The sequence below is a fragment of the Phyllostomus discolor genome, chromosome 5 (assembly GCF_004126475.2).
Source record: "Phyllostomus discolor isolate MPI-MPIP mPhyDis1 chromosome 5, mPhyDis1.pri.v3, whole genome shotgun sequence".
NCBI classification, from domain to species: domain Eukaryota; kingdom Metazoa; phylum Chordata; class Mammalia; order Chiroptera; family Phyllostomidae; genus Phyllostomus; species Phyllostomus discolor.
Genome location: NC_040907.2, coordinates 106,586,199 through 106,606,010, shown reverse-complemented (window position 1 = coordinate 106,606,010; position 19,812 = coordinate 106,586,199). Strand labels below are relative to the sequence as shown.

Genomic DNA, 19,812 nt, shown 5'->3' with positions numbered 1-19,812 from the left:
GTGGTTTCAGCATGTTCTATACATTGCAATGATAGCACACCTCTTTTGTTTTTGAGTGTTAATCTAAAATAAAAGGTCAGTGTGAGGGACAATGAACATTTATTTGAGTTCCAAAATAATAACTGTTCAGGAACCACTGATTCAGGCAGAAACCCAAATGGCATCCTGATGTTCTGATTAGGAGGCAAGACAAGGGGTGTTTATGAGAAAGGGAAGGGGAACAATTACATGAACAGAAGAAGAGAGTTTCTATGGGTGTTAATAAGCTATAGATACAGGTATAGCTAAGACAGTGATGCTAATTCTAAAGAATGTTTTTAATTTTCAATTTTAGTTGTAATCTCTGTTTTCTTGTTATCTTTGCAAACAGTTGGGATACAGTGATGCTTTATGCCCAGTCCAAAGGTTTTTGCCCAGTTTTACCACTCTAAAGGTTTGAGGAATAAGACATGTAAGGTGTTCCTCTGGGATAGCAGCTCTACTCTATTTTCAAGTGGTTCTATTGTTAATTGTTCATGAGGGTGTCATTTATTCTTCTTTTGGTAGAAAAAAGAGACTTTCCCTGAGGTACCACCTTTGCTGTTCAGCAGTGAAGAAGAGAAGGAGGCACAATTTGGAGTGAAACCTGTGGACAAGAAGGTTGAGAATGCCAAAGGATTGTCAGAATTTGGGAGCACTCATGTGGTTGAAGAGTCAGAAAAGGTGAACCTTTTCTTCTTGTATATCCTGTTTGTCTTGTGTTCTTGTAAAACCCACACATGCGTACACATATATGTGCCCTTACATTTTTCTACTACAGAAAATAAATGGCTCGTTGGTTGCAAGTTTTGAAAACCCTGGAAAGTATAAAGAAGAAAATCTCTGATCCCACCATTCAGGAACCTTCAATATTGTGCTTGCCCTCTCAGTCTCTTTTCCAGGCTTGTGGCACAGTACAGTGCTTCTCCCCATTGTACATTATTATCATTTTGTGCTGATGTCCATTTTGCATTTCTTTCTCCAGGGTATTCTTCCACATCTTATTTTTCATTTTGTTTTTTCTCCTTGCATATCTGCTCTTTCTTCTGACTTGTTCTCTTCTCTGTAGTGTTTCTGTTACCCTGATTCTCTTCCAAGCCCCACCTGTACTTGAATTTAAATGACTGTCCTAAGAAGATTTTAGTTTACTCTTCTTTTACATTTAGTTGATGTTGGTGTGATTTAAAGTGAAATTTGTCTTTCTTCCGAAACATTAGCTTTCTTTTTCTGGATGATCTGTCATTTCCTGTAGGAGAGGCTTGTGAAGAAGGCTGGTAGCTGCATTGGGAAATCAGCAGTTGCCATTAGTCTCTGTATAATATACCTTTTCTTCTTTTCTCACTTTACTTGTACTCTGTGTGTTCAACTGCTTAGGGTTAATCTCTCTTCTAGGGCCTATGTGTAGAACGTTGCATAAACTTTTTTTCTTGAGGTTCCTTGGGACTGCAGTGATATATATTTTATTTGTACCTGAGTCATTGTATAACATTCTCTTCCTGTGATTTTAGTTTGGACCTTTTCTGTGTTCCTATTGTCCCTGAGTTACTACAGTTACAGCTCATTCCACACTTGCACTCTGTAACTACTTGTTGTACTGCTGTCTCCCTTGCTTCAGTATAAACTCCTTGAGTATTGGGGCCAGGTTTGTTTTGTTCACAGTTATAACCATTATATTACTTTGCATATGATAGTCACTTTTAAAATTACACATTTCTTTGAAAAAGCACATTTTTTCCATAGTTTAACCACTCTGAAATGAGGATGCACTTTACAGTCAGTGACATGTTTAATTGGGAGTTGTTTTTTCTTTCTTGCTGATTGATACAGTAGTAATGGTTCTTACAATCAATGATAACTTACCTGAAGTGTGGTACTTGTTGAATGACCAGAATAAATGCTTCATTTTAGGATTATTTTAGAGATTCTTGCTGCACCAACATAAGCCTTCTACAATGTAAATGTCTAGTTTTGTCAATTAGATTTCTACCTGAGACTTGTATATTAGCTAAACATTAGGAAATAATATGATCTGCTCCCAATGATTTGTATTTGTGTTATTTCTATGACTTAGAAGATTTTTTATAGCTCTTGAATAACCTGTGTGCCTCGGAGTTATAACTGGCATATATCTCTTGGTAGGAAGGAGGGACTCACAGCTTTAAACTGACTGGAAAAATTGTCTTTGGCTATAAATTATCTTCATAAGACTCTCTATTGGAGCAGCTGATCAAGAATTGGCCTCAATGTTTTATTATCTGGGAGTAGGTGTGTTGAGCTGTAGTGCCCCAAAACAAGCAAATGGGGTGATTACTAGATTAATGAGGAGTGCAGAAGGCCCTATAATAGAATTTGTATTTCCAGGTGTTACTTATTTTTTTCCTGGTTGTTTCCATTTTCAGGAAGGGCCTTTGATTGTATCTGCTCAGGAAGTAGTCAAGCATTCTGATTTATTTTCTTCATTACCTGTATTGGACAAAGGAACCAAAAGTAGAACCAAAACTGTTCTTAGTTTATTTGATGAAGAAGAGGAGAAAACAGAAGATCACTACAGCATCCAACCTCTAAAGAAAGAAGTAGGAAAGGTGAGCAAAGGGATAAAAGAGTCTTATTTCATGCTATCAGTTCTGTCATGTGACTTGCTAAGAATTGAGGGTTCCAGTTTCTCCACTTCCTCACCAACATTTTTGCTGTATTTTCTTCCAGTCTGTTACTCTATATGATTTTGTACTGTGATATTTTTAGTTATGAAAATTTTAACCTTAATTTCTGTATTACACTGGTTTTCATGTATAATCAGTAACAATAATTATTAGTTAATTTTTAATGTGACCCATTTTGTCAGGAGTGAGTTGCTTTAGTTTGGATGTGATACTAAAGAACTAGGGAGAAATTTTAGAATGTCAAGTCTGGGCACTAAAATATCAAATTAAGTAATGTAAATAGTAACTTTCAAATGTCAGGTATCCTAGCAAACAAAAATAACTTGTTTGGAATCTGAAGGCTGTGGAATAGAAGGTAGATGGACATAGGGGAAAGTTGACTGCTTACACCTGTGCCAAGTCTTTGGCCTAAGATGCTGACAGGTTAAGGGTACATACTTGACCATTCTATATAGTTTCTGGTAGTAAGTCAGCTGCTGTGTCTTCCTTTGGAAAATGCAATGGAGAGAACTTATTTAATTTTTGTGTTTTCACCCCTAAAATGTTTCTCATTGTGGATCTAATGATCGTTTTTTAAGTAAATAGTTCAGGCACTACATAAGGGTCAAAAGAAGATCTTTCCAGATTATGTGTATTATCTGTATTTATATATTCTCAACTATTTTTGGTAGATGCATGTATTGATATGTGAATGTGTTATTCCCTTTCTGATTGGCATTTACACTGTGTCCAACCTTACCTTTAGCTACTGTAAACAGATCCACAAGGAGGTATCTTTGTTGTTCCATTTTTGTAGTCATATGTGGTTTCATTGAGATAAATGTTTAGAAATCTGAACGCACATGAACTTCCCTCATTTTTCCCAGAGTCCTGCTCCTGATGCCCGCCCCAAGAGCACAGGTGTCTTTCAGGATGAAGAGCTCCTTTTTAGTCACAAGCTTCAGAAGGACAATGATCCAGATGTTGATCTTTTCTCCAGTACCAAAAATACCAGGGTCAGTTCCAAATGGTTCTCCACATCATGGCTTTGTTATTTTATTAGATATTATCTAAGCAACTCACCTAGCTCTCTGTGTAGGTTGTTTTTGGTTTGGGCTATTGAATTTGAGTTTTGTCTGTTCTAGTTGTTAGAGCCAAGTGTTGCGAGCCTTTTTGGGGATGATGAAGATGATGACCTTTTCAGTTCTGCCAAGTCCCAGCCTGCGGTACCAGCCATTTGTTCTCAATACTGGGGTGTTTGGGAATGCTTCTGGGAAAAGAAATTAATGTCTAGTTACATGAATAAAAAATACTCACAGAATTGCAGGGCTTGCTGAATTTTAGATGACGTGCTTATAAAAGTGTTTGTGTTGTCCTCCTCTCATGTTCTCTAGCTAATACCAAAACATTAGCTAACCGAGGCTCTTTTAGTACAAATTTGTCTGATTTTTTAGTTATTGTAAGGTCAGTGCATATAATACAGTTACTAAATATTCATGCTCTTCAGGTGTAATGCTTTAAATTTGAGTGTTAGCCTGTATGTTATTTTTTTCCCTGTCCCAGTAGATATTGTAAGTACTCTGTTTTCTTTTTAGCACAGAGAGGACTTCTAAGATAGTCACAGTCTTTAGAATTTTATTTTTGAAATGCCACTTTGACTTAGTTCCACCTTCACTTGAAAAATGACTTTTAAAACGCAGAACTGAGATTCTTTTATTGCATTATGACTTTTCTTTAAAATCTCTATGATACTTAACAGACTTCTGATATTCCTTTTCATTTGAAGGTAGCAGAAAAGAAGAGGGCAGTGAAAAAAGACCACTCTGTTTGCTCTTTCAAGAACCAGAAACAGCCTGAGTCCACTCAAGGTATCAAAGAAAATAGCATGTGGAAACCGGAAACCCTTCAGGTTAGAACTTATTTTTAAGGATTTTGAGCTCTTGTTTTCATCCCAGTGCAGATTAACTCCATTACACTGACCCAAGTTACTCAGAATTCTCTGAACTAAGGAAATAGCATCTAGCACTACTTCCCTTTTTTTACTGTATTTTAAAATCCCTGCTCATCTCTCTTCTCATTCCACCTTCCAGTTTCATGAATCTGTACTTATCATTATTATTTTTGTAATACCTTCAAATTCTGGTCCAAGATAGAGTTAAAGTGGGTTGAAGAATCTTTTTTCCACTAGAAGCTTCATATCGCCCTTTGGGCTACCTTGGAGTAGAATTACATTTAAATAAAATATATATCACATACAATTTCTTCTATCCCCCTTCATGTTGCCTCTTCTGAGATCATTGTTGTTAGGTCTCTGTCCTTATCAGCCTTCTCTACGGAGGACCTACTGAGAGTAGGTGAGGACTGAAGAGGGAATTACCTTCTAGCTTGCAGTTGTCCCAAGGTGTCTCACTGAGGCCTCAGCATCCTGAGCTGTGAAATAAGGCACTAGGACTAACATATCTCCAGTGACTCATCTCAAGTCTCAGCTGCTTTTGCTCGTAGAACCAGTGCATTGATTAGGCTGTACATGAATTTCTGTGTGCTTCATAGTATTTGCTATGTGGATAACTAGCATGGTAATTTTGCTAGTTGATCAGTTTTGAAGCTCTGGTACACCATAATTCTCGTGAATCTTATTCATAATTTGTCTCCCTTTACTCCATGTATAGATCGACAGCCTTCCCCTTAACACAATGGATGAGGAGGTATAAGAAAAGTAATTTTAGTGAAATGTTTTGAGGCCCCAGGAGAGATTTGAATACATTTCTCCTTAGAGAAATCACAGAAAATGATAGTTTAGCTCCATCACAGATATTTAGAGGCATAAATGTAATCCAAGAGACACTATTCTTTCTATTACTTTAATGGATTTTTAATTGAATGTAATTTCACACAGGACTCACCAGGTCCCGCCTCATTTAAAACCAAAGAGCCAGCCCCTCGGATTTGGAAAATACAAGTAATTATAACATATCTGGAATCTTCATTGCCTGCCTTGTGGCATCTGTACACTTTTCTGGATTTTTACTTATGTCAGCTGCTGCCAGGTGTTTTCTCATTGCTTCCCTACCCTCCAGTGTTGCTTCTTGTATGCTGCATCTGTAACATCTGTTCTTTGGCCCAGGTGGTGGGGCACAGGTGTATAACCCTCTGTTTTAATTCTAAGACATGCTGAGGAGACTTACCTGTATTTTTCCTTTCATATTATTCATTATGTACACCGAGTCTCTTGTGATGTGTCACAGTAATAGTAATAGATTACTGCGTTTAGGAAAATATACACAGTAAGTTTTATTTTTCTTCTTTAGGCAAATTTAGCGATTAACCCTGCAGCCTTGCTGCCTGCAGTGGCTCCTCAGATCTCTGGAAAGAATCCTGTTCTGTCAGAATTGGGTTTTCCTTCATCTGAACCTGGGAGAATCCAGAGTCTGGAAAGTATACGCACTCTTCCTGGGAGTGGGGAAGCCGGCGTGAGTTTTGATCTCCCAGCTCAGGCAGACACTTTACACAGTGCAAACAAGGTGATGAAGCCCCCTTTACTCACTTGCTTTTTTTTAGCCAGAACAATTTGTATGTTTCTTTCTAGTTCATTAGTTATGTACAATAGGCCAACTTTCCATCTGAAAGAGGCACCTCATCCTTCCTTTATTCTCTGTGCCCTTCTTCTACCTCCCTAATTCTATGTCTACTTTTCTATGGCCCGTATTTGTTACATTTACATTCTGTTCAGTAGCCACAGTGAAATTGTCATCTTCCTTCTGTAGAAAGTCTTAGTTGATCTCTGAGTAAGTGGCAGTGCCTAGGATAACCCTGGCAGGTACATTTCATTTCAGCTATTTCCAAACCTATTTTCCGTGTGAAAAATAAAACATCCTTTCTTTTGTTATGTTTTTTTTAGCTTTTATTTTAGTTTATTTTATTATTGGCTACTTCTTAAAATTATTTGTTAAATTTCCTTGAAATAGTCACAATCAAGTATTTTGCCTAGAGTAGCTTGTACCTTCTCAAAATTACTTGATATTTTAGAAAATACCACAAATACTGCATTATCTCAATAAGTGACATACCTTGAAGTTATATTAAAAGTTCTGATTTCTAAGCAAGAGCTTTTTATGTGAAATATTTATCATTTGAATTTCCTGTTTCTTGATTTGAAGAAAAGATCACCTTAGATTACCTTTCTTTCTTTATTGTGACATCTACCTTCTTCTGGAGTGTGATTTTAGGCTAGTCCCTAGTAAAGGTTAGTACCAGAATTTCTTCTGTTCTTTCTTGTTTTGAAATATATCCACATTTAAATTGACACCAGAGTAGGGAGCAGAGAGGTTTAGGGAACACAGAACTACCAATATTTCTACTGCAGGTTCCAGTGGCAGATGAAACTTTTGTATGAATTGAATAGAAATTACTCTCAAAAGACTAAAAAATGGAGAACACTAAAGGATTAAAAACGACTTAGTTTCGGAGTACTAGGAGCTATTAAACTTCTTTGGAAATCTTAAAAAATAACCTCTTTTGTGTCTTAGATAGTATCTTGATTGAGATAAATTTGATAATCTTGCAGTATTTTGAGTGGCTGGTTATTTGCTATGTTAGCTTTGGACATTTTTTTTTTAATTAATAGATCAACGTGTGGTCTTTTTGTTATTGCAGAGCCGGATCAAAGTAAGAGGGAAGCGTAGGCCACAGACCCGTGCAGCTCGGCGGTTGGCTGCCCAGGAGTCCAGTGAGGCTGAGGACATGAGTGTTCCCAGAGGATCCATTGCACAATTGGCAGATGGCACCATTCACCAGATGGGTTTCAGCCACAGCCCAGGGCAACTGGTGGAAAAAGAGAGCTCTGAGGAAGCCCTGTCAGCTGCCACTTTGACTTGGACCAGGTGGTCTGGTTCCTGGAGTGGACAGAAACCCTTCAGGGAAATCTCTGGGTCAGCTTCTTGGGGATAACCTTTTGCATTCTGGAGATATCTTTTCCAAAGATTCTGAGTCTCAGCCCATGGGGAGAAAAAAAGCCAAGGCAAAGGTGGCAGAGAGCCACAGCTAAACCACCAGGGGGAAGTAAAAGAAAAGAGCCCCATGTTTCCTGCTCTAGGTGAGGCAGGTAGTGATGATGACTCTCTTTCAGTCTGTTAAACCAAAACCAGCAAAGAAAACAAATCCCTTCCCTCTCCTGGAAGGTGAGGATTATCTCTTTCCAGATCAGAAAGGCCAAGAGGAATGAATCAAACTTCAATGATCAGCAAAGCTGTCATCTCAGAAGCACAAGATATTTTTGAGGTAATAGGGTATAACAGTATGTTTTTTGTGCCTGGTTCTTTATGAAGGAAAAATACCACTTGGCCCATTAGAGCCATAAGTTACATTAGGCTGATTTGTTGCTGCCCAATATCTGTTTGCTTAGTAATTATAATTAGGTTCCTTTATTTAAATAATGGAAACTTACCGAGAAAATAGTTGTTTCATATAGATGGTAATTGCTGGCTGGACATAACCATATACAGATCTTGATTTTAGAGTTTATCAGAATGTGCTTTCAGTCAGCTTCCTTGATATGACACTGCGTGACATATATAAAGCAGTATATTGGTACATATATTGGTACAGCTTAAATTTTTAACCTCTGGTTCTTAGGGCAAACAGGCCCTAGCTGATGACTGAGCAAAAGCTACAAAGCCTTCCATGGCACTCTAGGCAGGTGTTTATAGAGCGTCTGGTCACTGGAGACACAAGGCAAACTAGGACTAGTGCTCTGTCCCTAGCACTCTCAGGGAGGGAAATTGGATACAGATAGGGCAACAGATTAAATAAGATGTTTTCAGAAAATGTTAATGTCTTAAGACAATGCAGGACAGTGGGGCAGAGTGAGGGGCATGTGTAGGCGCTCTTCCGGTAGGACAGGTGGAGCAGGCCTCTGTATAGAGTTGGCATTTTGAGCTGGGACTAGAAGAATAAGGACCAGGTCAGGCAGAAATCTAGCAGAAGGGGCAGGTCATGTGCCTGTTCCAGAACACTGGCAGTTTTGCATCTTTACATATTGTTGAAATACTGAAAAGTAGTTTTGATTTAATATTGTTTTGCTTGTTTTTTGCCTTAACAAGGATGATATATTTGCTACAGAAGCAATTAAACCCTCACAAAAAACAAGAGAGAAGAGAGAACATTTTGAATCCAACTTATTAATGATAACATTGATATCTTTGCTGACCTAACCATAAAACCAAAAGAAAAATCCAAGAAGAAAGTGGAAGCTAAGTCTATATTGATGATGATATGGGTAAGTTTGGTTTTCTACACATGACATAGAGAATATTATCATTCAATGACTTGACTCTTTGTCTTGGCCCTTTTCTGGAAAATGTTCCCTAGTGGGTTTCCTTTGGCTTGCCATGTAATCCTGAGTTAGACTGAATATGGATAAGTAAATGAACTAGTTATTTTGGTGAAGTAGCTTTTTGGTATTATGGATATCAGATATTTGAAGGAGCCTGGAATTTGACCTTTTTACCTTACTATTACATAGTTTAACTTTTACCTTACTATTCCTCTTGCCAATTACCCATGACAAATCTGAACACTCTGGGGTTATGGGAGGAGTCTCAGAACTACACCACATGCTGAAGTTGACAGAGGTTGCTGCCTCAGGTGTGATGTAGTTGTTGAGTCAGAGTTCTTGCTGGAGAGTCAGCATCAGTGTTCAGAGAATGGAGGGCAGTTCAGGAGGAGAAAAGACTAACTAGGAAAGCAGGTTATAACTCAGATTTTACATCTCACCAAAGATCTTCTGTGTTTGTAAATGTGTTCATTTTCACCCCATGGTGTAACATCTACTTTGTAAATAGACATGCCAAATGCCTTATAATCCTAAATGTAGGGCTTCTGAAACATCTAGTGTGTTAGAAGATAGGATTGGGCTAAAGCCAGATATACACTTCCTCCTCCATCCCCTTTCTCTCCAGGTCTAAACTTTGGGGTTACCTTGTAGAAAGCTGGGACTGCAGTGCCACACTGGGTCTGTTCCCCAAGCTAGCTGTGAGCTCCATCACTCTCTGCTTTCCACCACATGGGGTATAGAAGAGACTTTCATTTCTTTTAATATAAATAATGTGATACAAACCTGATGTAATACACTAATACTGTCCAGAAAGTGTAAAAAGTGAAAAACAAACCCTAGAAATAACGATTAATGAGAGTTAGGTTGTATTTTTTCAGATATGGTGATATTTTTACAGTTTTATATACTTATTTTTTCCAAAATAAGAATATACTTTACCTCTGTTCCTTTTAGTCACTTAAATGTCGTCTTATGTCAGTAGAGACCTGCTTCCCTTCTTTTACTGGTTGTTAGTATTGCTTTGTATTTAGCTCTTAGCCTATTGAGGGTGATCTAGATTGTTTCTAAATTTTCTCCATTGTAAATGCCATCGTATTTAATATTTGTGTATAGTATGTATATTTATACATGCTAAAATCTCTATAGGATAGAATTTTACCAGTAACATTACTGGGTTAGTAAAATTACTGAGTAAGATGAGTCATGAAACAGCTAGAGTCAGTGAAACACTAAACACAATGTATTTATAAACACTTAATATATTTAGGATTGAGATGCCTCAAATAGATGCATTTATTCTGAAAAAGGTGACTCCTATGTTGAATTTCCTTTTGCTTATTTTTATTGCCCTTTCCTTTTAAAATTCATTGGGAAAAGAATGTAGGAATAAGTGTAATGTAACAGTAGAGTTAGGAGCTGGATCAGAGATGCAGTTATCTTTCCCTTTTTCCTGTCCCACATGTGCACACACACTTTCATAGATGAGAAAATAAGTAATAGTGTTTGAAGAGAACATGTGACTTGTATGTGATCATAAAACTTAATTAATAGCAGAGCCAGGACCAATATCTAAGAGGCTTGGCTTTGTCTTAGTGTTTTTAGGTATCCCAAATATTACCAGACTTGAGTCTTTGCTGGTTTGTGTAGATGTGTACTAAAAGCTTTTTTTTTCTTGCCTATTTAGCAACTTGTCTTCTTTCTTTTTTAAGATGATATCTTCTCCTCTGGTATCCAGGCTAAGACAACCAAACCAAAAAGTCAATCTTCACAGGCAGGACCCAAACCAAGATCTGAACAGAAGGTGGCCAACATATTTGATGATCCTTTGAATGCCTTTGGAGGCCCGTAGAGCATACAGTGTATCACATCTCACTCTTCAGCTATGTCCATGAGTTAATACTGTTGTCTTATGTGTTCATTGTCTTAACTGAATTATATAAAGCAAATACTGAAACAGCATACTTGCCTCTTATCAAATGCACTTAGTATTTTTCTGCACTGGTTTTAATCATGCTTAATACAGCAAAACAAGAAATAAATGTTTCACAGTGGGTTTTTTTTTTATTAAAAACTATAATTAGCCTTGGTAAAAAAGCCACAATATGATTTAGGTATATTAGGGAAGAAATCTCTTTGTGCCTTTCATGGATGGTTAAGGAATCCTAGCGATAACAAGCAGATGTCAGAATCATGACCAGGAGTCTTCTGTTTAAGTGGGTGGGAGCTCTATCTTAGTCAGAACTTGGCCAGATGATAGAGGAAGTGGATGAGAGATTTATCTACTTCATGAAGCTTTGCAGTAGGAGACAAGGTTTCCACTGATTCCACTGAGGTTTTCTTTGGTGCCTCCATAAGTCCACTAAAGAAAGGTTTGACAAACTATGGCACTTCACTATCAGTTTTTGAAAAGAAAGTGTTTTTCTTTTTTTTTAAATTTATTGATTTTAGAAAAAAGAAGGGAACAAGAGAGAAAGAAACAAACAAACATCGATTTCTTGTTCCACTTACCATATTTTGCCATGTATAATGTGTACTTTTTCACCTAAATGTTTGAACGAAAATAAGGATGCTATTATACATGAGTAGTGCTATTTCCTTATCTAGATAAATGTTTTTATTCTTTTACTTATGCTTATATGTTAAAAATGTAACTCTAGAAAGCATTAATGGTGTCTATGTGCAAAATAATACCCTCGAATATGATAATTGGTTTTATTGAACTTACGATGAACTTGTAACAAAAGCAGTTTTGGCCAGCGATTCAATGACATGAAATGAATGGCAATGTATTGTTATCCACAGAGTAAGATAGATGATGCCGATTGTTATCCATTGATAAGATAGGTGATGCGGACTTTATTACCAGAAGGTGAACAGTGCAATATTTAGGTGGGAGAAAGTATTGGAAAATCCCTTGGAAAATGTCAAAATGGTTTTCGTACACTGCAAGCTTTAATCTAAAAGTTATTAAATATGCTAAAAGCATGGCAACAGAGCCTGCGGAGAGACACTTTGGACCTGCTCCCCCAGAGAGTGTCATTAGATTGTGGAGGCAATATGAAGCAAAGCTTTTTCAGATGCCAGGACAGAAGGCAATGTGAGGGAAACCTCCAAAATAACCGGAGGTGGAGTAGGAGGTGAAGGCCTGGATTCTGGAGAAGCATCAAACTGAGATCTGTGTTTCAACCAAGATATACGAGAAGGAGGTAAAACAATTGCATGAGAAAAAAACATTGATGATTTCTCAGGGACCCCTAAATGGTGCTTTAACTTTATGAAGAGAGGTTTGAGCATGAAGACATGAACGAAACTTGCCCAAAAACTTCCAGCAGCCCATGAGAATCAAGTTTTGGTATTTCATTTTTATGTTCAGTCTTCAAAAGACTTACAACTTCCATCTGTCCCAAATCACCAGCATGGATGAGGTCCCACTTACACTTGATGTGCCATCCAACAGAACTGTGGACATGAAAGCGGCAAAGACCATGGCTGTCAAAACTAGTGCTCTTAAAAACACCCATTTCACTGTTGTTCTAGCCTGTTGTGCAGCTGGGACAAAGCCACTACCTATGATCATCTTTAAAAGAAAAATGTTTCCAAAACAAAAGATTCCAAGTGAAGTTATTGTTCCTGTGCGTGAAAAAGGATGGATGAATGAAAAGGGCATGAAAATCTGGTTTAACAAAGTCTGGTCATGAAGGCTTGAAGAATTACTGAAACAGCTTTGCTTGTTTTTGGTCACTTCAAAGCCCATGTTATACAAAGTGCAAAAGCAATTGCAGCAAACTTGAAAACCCACTTGCTGTGATACCTGGTACGCAACCAGCCGACTGCAACTTCTTAATGTGTCAGTAAACAAGCCATTTAAGAAAGAGTAGACATTGTAGATTCAGTCAGCTGGTAATGATCTCACACCTATAGGCAGGATCAAGAAAGCATCCATCACCCAGGTTTGTGATCGGATCCTATGTTCGTGTAACAGTGTCAGGAAGGAAGTGGTCATGAAATCATTTAAAAAATGTGGCATCAGCAATGCTATAGATGGAACTGAGGATGATGAAATTTACTGGGATGAGGAAAGTGACTCTTCAGAAGACACCAGTATTGTAGAAATTGAAGAAGACAATACGTCTGATACTGACTAATGACTCTTGGCCTTCTGTGATGTATAAGTATCATACATTTGTTACCAGTATATAAAATATCTTGTATCTGTTCTTTTGTAATTATTTTTTACATAAAATTTCTTGTGCCATAATATGTTCAAAAATGAATGCTAAAATTCCTTTATAATACACAATAACAAGTAGCTACATATAAGTAAATAATTAAATTAAAAAATTGAAATGAAAGGTTTTTTTCCTGCATTTTTGGACCAAACACATGGGTGTGCATTATACACAGGAGAGCATTTTACAGGGCAAAATATGGTATATATTTTAAAAGGTTTTATTTATTTATTTATTTTTAGAGAGGGGAAGGGAGGGAGAAAGAGAAGGAAATATCAATCAATGTGTGGTTGCCTCTTGCATGCCCACTACTGGGGATCTGGCCCAAAACCCAAGCATGTGCTCTAGACTGGGAATTGAACCAGCAAATCTTTTATCCACAGGCCAGCACTCAACCACTGAGTCACACCAGCCAGGGCAAAATATGGTATTTATACGTTCATTGGTGGATTCTTGCATGTGCCCTGACTGGATTGAACCCACAACCTTGGCATATCGAGACAATGCTCTAACCAACTGAGCTACTCGGTGAGGGCAGAAAGTAAAGGTTTATTGGAACACAACCATACACATTTATTTACATATTATCTATGGCTGTTTTTACCCTACCTGTAATGCCCGAGTTGAGAAATTGGAACAAAGGCTGGATGGCCAACAAAGCCCAAGATATTTTCTATCTGGCCCTTCACAGAGAAAGTTTGCTAAGTTTTGCTCTCAGGCATCCATTTCTATTCCTTGGAGATTTACGTTATTTTGTGAAAGAGGCATAATGAACCCAGGTAATTGTAGGGAGAAGTGCTGATGGAGGAAATGTCAACCTCTACAGCAGCATTGTTTAACATAGAACTTGGCAGTTAAGGGAATGTTCTGTATCTGTGTTGTCCATTGTGGTAGCTACTAGCTACATAGATGGCTGTCGCCCACAGTCTGAGTTTACTGTGCCATCTTGGTGCTTCATAGTCAGTCTATAACAATCGCACAATCTTGTAGGCAAAATTGGCTTCAATCCTGAAGCCATTAAATTCGTTCTTGGGCACTTTGAAGATTGAACTAGGAAATTGCTCATTTCCTAATCGGATTCTGCCCAGCTCCCACAGATCAACTGCTGTCCCTACTCTGCTTACCCTATGGCAGGAGAGGGTGCTTGCTAGTTACCTGCTCCTTTCCCTTTTCCTTATGTGCACCTCCACCTTATGTCCCTAGTCCTGCTCCTTCGTCCAAGCCCACTTCGGAGTCTGACTCAGTATTTGTTAAACATGGTTTTCTTTCAGAATAATCAAACTTCTAACCTATCATTAGGGTGAATTCCAGGGAATACTGTAGAGTTAGAAAGGTGGAGGGAACTTATATTTATTAGCTAGCTCTGTGGTGGGCACTTTTCACATTATTTTATTCAGTCTCTGTAACCCAGATAGGTAATGTCCTCATTTACAGAAAGTTAAAATCTGAAAACAGAGTAGAATAGTGGAACAAGTTTGGATTTTGAGATCTAGGCAAGTTCGTTTTCCTTTCTTAGCTTTTATTTGTTCCTTTGTCAGGTAGGGTTTTTGGTACCAACTCTGCAGGATTTTGAGGGGAGAGAATATTAAAGGCAGGCCAGCCTCAGCACACTAGAAGCCTACTGGCCCTGGAAGGGCCTCTGCCTTTTCCTTCTGTCTCCAGGCTTTCCGCCTGAGTTCCAGTCAGATGTCCGAGTTTAGAGATAAGGGTCAACATCCGGGCCACTCCTAACCGACAACCACTACCGAATGCAAAGGGAGCCGGCTGCCCAGCAACCGCCAGTGACAGGGCCAGGCTTGATTGGAGGGTGGCGTGAGGGGCAGCGAGTGATTGGTGTGCTGAGTCACAAAGGGGCGGAGTGTGGCGGGTGGAGCATTGCTTGTCTGCGAGGCCTGGTGTCTCTCTTGTAGGCCTGGAGGTGGGTGGGTGGGCGAGTGGACCAGACTGTCAGTGACAGCAAGCGGGCCGAATGGGAAGGGCACCTGGGACCCAGGACCGCTGAGCTGTCTCAGTAGGCCACAGAGAAGCACCTCCCTCCGGGTACAGGGCAGGCGGCCGCACCCCCTTGGCCTCTGCTGCCCCACGCAGTGGGACTGTCTTCGCTGAGGTCACAGCGTCGAAGTCACAGTCTCCAGTTTCCTTGCCCTCTGAGCGCAACGCAGCCGCCTGCCAGAGGGGGGCTGCTCTCCCAGTCGCCAGTTCCGTTGAGGAGCCTGATCGCTGTCCTCCAGATCAGTCCCCTGAGTCTGCAGAACCAGAGGTACTCCTGAAGGAGGATGGGCTGCACAGGTGACAGGTGTCTGCAGGTGTTGGTACACTGATGGCTCCAGTAGATGTGGGCTCCAAAGGATTTTCCAGTTCCACCATAAAATTAAATAATTCCAGGCTACAGTTTAGGGTACACATGCATGATGTGGTAATAGAATTTCTGTAGATTGTACTTAAAACTATAGGTTTTTTTCACACATTAGTAAAAATAGTTCATTAATAATCACTATTTTTAATGGCTGCATGCCATTATGGATCCTTTTACATCAGGGAAAAGTTTAAAAGGTAACTTTATATGGTTAATATTCTTTAGAACTTAGGATAAAGCCGATTCTGAGTCACTGAAATTACTTATTCAGTGCTATTACTGCCTTACTGGTCTTTAACACACCGTTTATGTTTTGTGGTAGTATTTTTAAGAACTTTTCCAGAAGAAATTAGATAAATGTTTTGGAAATTGATTTAGAAATGTATTTTGATGCCATTACTCTTAATAGCTAAGAATGTTTTCAAATTATTGGTAAAAGTTCTGGAAATACTTTCTTTTCTATCTCCCTTTTCCTATTTTTTATTTATTTTTTAATTTTATTTGATTTTTACTTTTCTTTAAAGATTCTTGTTTTTGCATTATTTCCCATCCTTTGAGTCTTTATTGCCTTTGTTTTCCAACATTATAGCTTCTATAATGTTCTCAGTCAAGCATGAATGACCACACAGCACAGAAACTGTCTATTGACCCTGCTTTTAATACTGGCTAGGTCTGTGGCCCGCTGAGCTTCTGTGTGCTCCTCTAATATCATCTAGTCCTTCTGTCAGTTTAACAAGATTTAATGGTCTAATTTTGTCCTTTGTTACAGTGATTTCTACTGCTGAGGAGAAATATAAGTGTTTTCTTGAGGCTTGCATTTCAGTTTTGAATTTGGTTACCCGCTTTGCTTCTTTTTGGATATTGGTTTTACTCCTTTGATTAGGGCCCAGATATACAGTGGGCATTCCAATGCAATTAGTGCTGTACTAGGTTGCTGTTTTTCTTTTAGCCTGTAGTTACTGTATTGATTCTCATTATAGATGGAGGACTTCCAAATCTGTCTTTCTGTTACCTTCTCTTATCCCTAGCTTGTTTATTATTATATTTAGGGTATTGCTGTGGAAGAGCATTGTGTGCTCCTGTATCTTCTGTCTCTAAATTCCTTGGTTAGGTACAGGTCACCAGTGCCTTTATTTCTGTAACATACATTTCAGCATTCCTGATCCCTGACTTCTGTTGTTAGAGCTGCTACTATGTAGACAGAAGTACTTGTATTGGTGTTGGGGGAATAGATACTGCTAATTCTGTAGTACATTCTTATTTAATGTGGCATGATAAGTATGTTCTTAAGAATCCATTTTATAAAAAATTATATTATAAAAGCAGTTGTGTCAGTGAGGAGGGCAAAGGGGTCAGGGGTTAGCTGCATACAAAGTCATTTTTTCTAGGGGCATTTCAATGTATTAAAAATATAAGAAACAAAACCTTAGCAGTACAGCCATTTATATGGTTTTTATTTAAGAGCAATAGCCTTTTACTATTGCCACTAGCAATATTATTAGCACAGTACTTTGTATTCTTATATTTATTACTCATTATTTTGATAAATATATAACAGCACTTAAAATAACTGTGTTGCCAGCAACAACTTTTTAAAAAAAGATTTTATTGAGTTTTAGAGAGATGAAGGCAGGGAGAAAAACATCAATGTGCAAGAGAAACATCTATCGGTTGCCTCTTGCAGGTTCCCATTTGGGGACCTGGCCCACAACCCAGCCATGTACCCTGACTGGGAATCGAACCAGTGACCTTTTGGTTTATAGGACAATGTCCAGTCCACTGTGCCACACCAGTCAGGGCAACAACTTTTCTTCCTGTGATGCCATCTTTTCAGGACTATTTGCAGTTTGCACAGTGTAATTCAGGTTTCTTAATTAATTAATTAATTAATTTTGCATCCAGTTAGTGCTATAAAAACTTATACTATAGCAGAAATCACTGTATGTGTCTGTATGTTATGAGTTGGATAAACTTCAGTGTACTTAGTTTGGAATGAATCATAACATTCCCATGGGAAGCCAACAAATATTTGGAGCATAACCAAACACTTCTTCATCCCTAAATCAGGGATAATACATTTTCTATATCACAGTTTTGTTCTGAGGATCAGTTGAGAGACTGAACATTTACTCTTTCATTGAACAAACCTTTAATGAGTACCGATTTGTACAAAACACTGTGCTAGGTGATGGGACAGTAAATCAGATGTGGTCTGTCCCTTCAGTAGCTTACAGTTTAGTAGAGTAAGAAAGCCATGTAAAGAATGAAGTTGACCATGATCAGTGCAGTATATGATGGAAATGTAGGGGTGCAAAGGTGAGTAACCAGAAAAGGCTCTAATAAAACCATAGTCTTAAAAAATAACTACTCTTTTAAACATACTGCTCTGAAACTTGCAGTGACTTTGGTGATATATCCTTCAGGGGGAAAAAAGTAAAGAATTTATCACTGATTTTTCTTCTTTACTCTTGCATTTTCCTATTGTTCATTTTCTGTTCACCTACACTTACTTACTGATATCCTTTTTCCATTCTGAGGCTTTACTCCCTCTGAAATACATTAAAAAATTTACCCATGTCTGGACTATATCAAACAAAATGTTTTTTCACAGCAATGGAAACCAGCAAAATGAAAAGACAACCCACTGAGTGGGAGCAGATATTTGAAACTGATACATATGGTAAAGGGTAATATCCAGAATATATAAGGAACTCATGTGACTTAACACCAACACACCCCTCAAAGAATCCAATTATAAATGGGCAGAGGACCTGAATAGACATTTCTCCAAAGAGGACATGCAGATGGCCAACAGAGATGTGAAAAGATGCTCAACATCACTAATCAGGGAACTGGACATCAGAACCACAATGAGATATCACCTCATACCTGTCTGAATGACTGTCATCAATAAATCAACAAATGATAGGTGCTGATTAGGATGTGGAGAAAAGAGAATCCTAACACTCCTCATGGGGGATGTATATTAGTGCAGCCACTATGTGAAACAGTATGGAGATTTCTCAAAAAATACAGAGCTACTGAACAATCCAACAACTCCACTTCTGGGTATTTATCCAAGAATACAAAAATACTAATTCAAAAAGATAAATATACACCCTTATGTCATTATAGCATTACTAGTAATAGCCAAGATATGGAAGCAACCTAGATGTCCATCAATAAATGAATGGATAAAGAAGATGTGGTATATAGATATTACAATGGATATAGATAAAAAGCTCATGGTTGCCAAAGGGGAGGAGGGTACAGGGATGTGAATTAATAAAAAAGTTCATTCAAAGAAAAGCATTGTATCTTTAGTGGTTGGTATATAATTGATACCTCAATAAATATTGGAAGAAGATTTCATTTTCAGATCATTGATGCATTTAGATAACATGAGCAAACAGGTCGAAAAGTTTACCCACCTATAGGGAATACTTGTCAACTTATTCTATGAGGTGAATATTATGTAAATATCAAAAACAAAAAAACAAACAAAGGAAACTAGATCAAGCTTCTGATCAAGAGAGCTGAGGAGGTAAATGCAGTACTTGCAACATCAGAATTACAGCTAAACTACAAAACAACCATCATTCAGAACCACTTGAAATCTAGTTGAATATAAGTCCTACAACTAAGAATATAAAGAAGTAACCAGGTCTTGACTAGTAGGAGGGGTGAAGATAGAACTGGCTGGTCCCACACCCACATATAGTGGTTAAAAATTGAGAGGGAGGGATATGTTGGATGCAGAGGTTCCTCCTGATGAGTGAGGGCTCCCTCTCAATAGTGGGCTTCCTCCCCACACCATCCCCACCCCCCAGTACAGGGTTCCAGTATCAAGAAAAGAAGTCCCAGTAAGTTCTCGTTGTGAAAACAAGGATTGTGGCTGAGTGAGATGGAGGGCTGCTGAAATTCCATGTGTTCCTCTTAAAGGGCCCATGCACAGATTTATTGGACTCACTTGCCCTGGGCTTCAGAGCTGGGGCAGCAGCTTAAAAGGCTCCAGGGACATATGGAGAGGAATTTTTCTGACATCGGGGCAAGAGCTGAAGAGGTAGCTTTCTCCCATAGAGAAGTGCTAGAAGAGGCAATTGTTTCTTTGCTGAGCCCTCCCTCCACAAAGCTGGTAGGTGGGTGCCCTATTTGAGTCTTCATCATTCTGGCTAACAGTTTGCCCCACCTTGGTCATTCTCTGAGACCCCACCATACCTATTGGGCCCACCCAAGCCA

At 38.5% G+C, this 19,812-nt stretch overlaps 2 protein-coding genes across 2 annotated transcripts in view; both read left to right on the top strand.

The window, feature by feature from the left end:
* Window positions 1–12,579, top strand: part of WASHC2C (WASH complex subunit 2C) — a 75,414-nt gene extending 62,835 nt beyond the window's left edge. Inside the window, 19 exon segments of the mRNA XM_028511488.2 lie at window positions 547–702; window positions 2,418–2,600; window positions 3,545–3,673; window positions 3,803–3,883; window positions 4,444–4,566; window positions 5,554–5,616; window positions 5,966–6,178; window positions 7,311–7,440; window positions 7,443–7,486; window positions 7,488–7,535; window positions 7,537–7,698; window positions 7,701–7,772; window positions 7,774–7,866; window positions 7,868–7,900; window positions 7,902–7,934; window positions 8,756–8,831; window positions 8,834–8,914; window positions 8,917–8,931; window positions 10,698–12,579. Coding sequence (XP_028367289.2) covers window positions 547–702; window positions 2,418–2,600; window positions 3,545–3,673; window positions 3,803–3,883; window positions 4,444–4,566; window positions 5,554–5,616; window positions 5,966–6,178; window positions 7,311–7,440; window positions 7,443–7,486; window positions 7,488–7,535; window positions 7,537–7,698; window positions 7,701–7,772; window positions 7,774–7,866; window positions 7,868–7,900; window positions 7,902–7,934; window positions 8,756–8,831; window positions 8,834–8,914; window positions 8,917–8,931; window positions 10,698–10,837 — 1,875 coding nt within the window. The 3' untranslated portion in view covers window positions 10,838–12,579.
* The window catches only part of ZFAND4 (zinc finger AN1-type containing 4), a 173,565-nt gene continuing 162,561 nt past the window's right edge, over window positions 8,809–19,812 (top strand). Inside the window, 1 exon segment of the mRNA XM_036026692.1 lies at window positions 8,809–8,931. The gene's annotated coding sequence lies outside the window, so the exon portion shown is untranslated.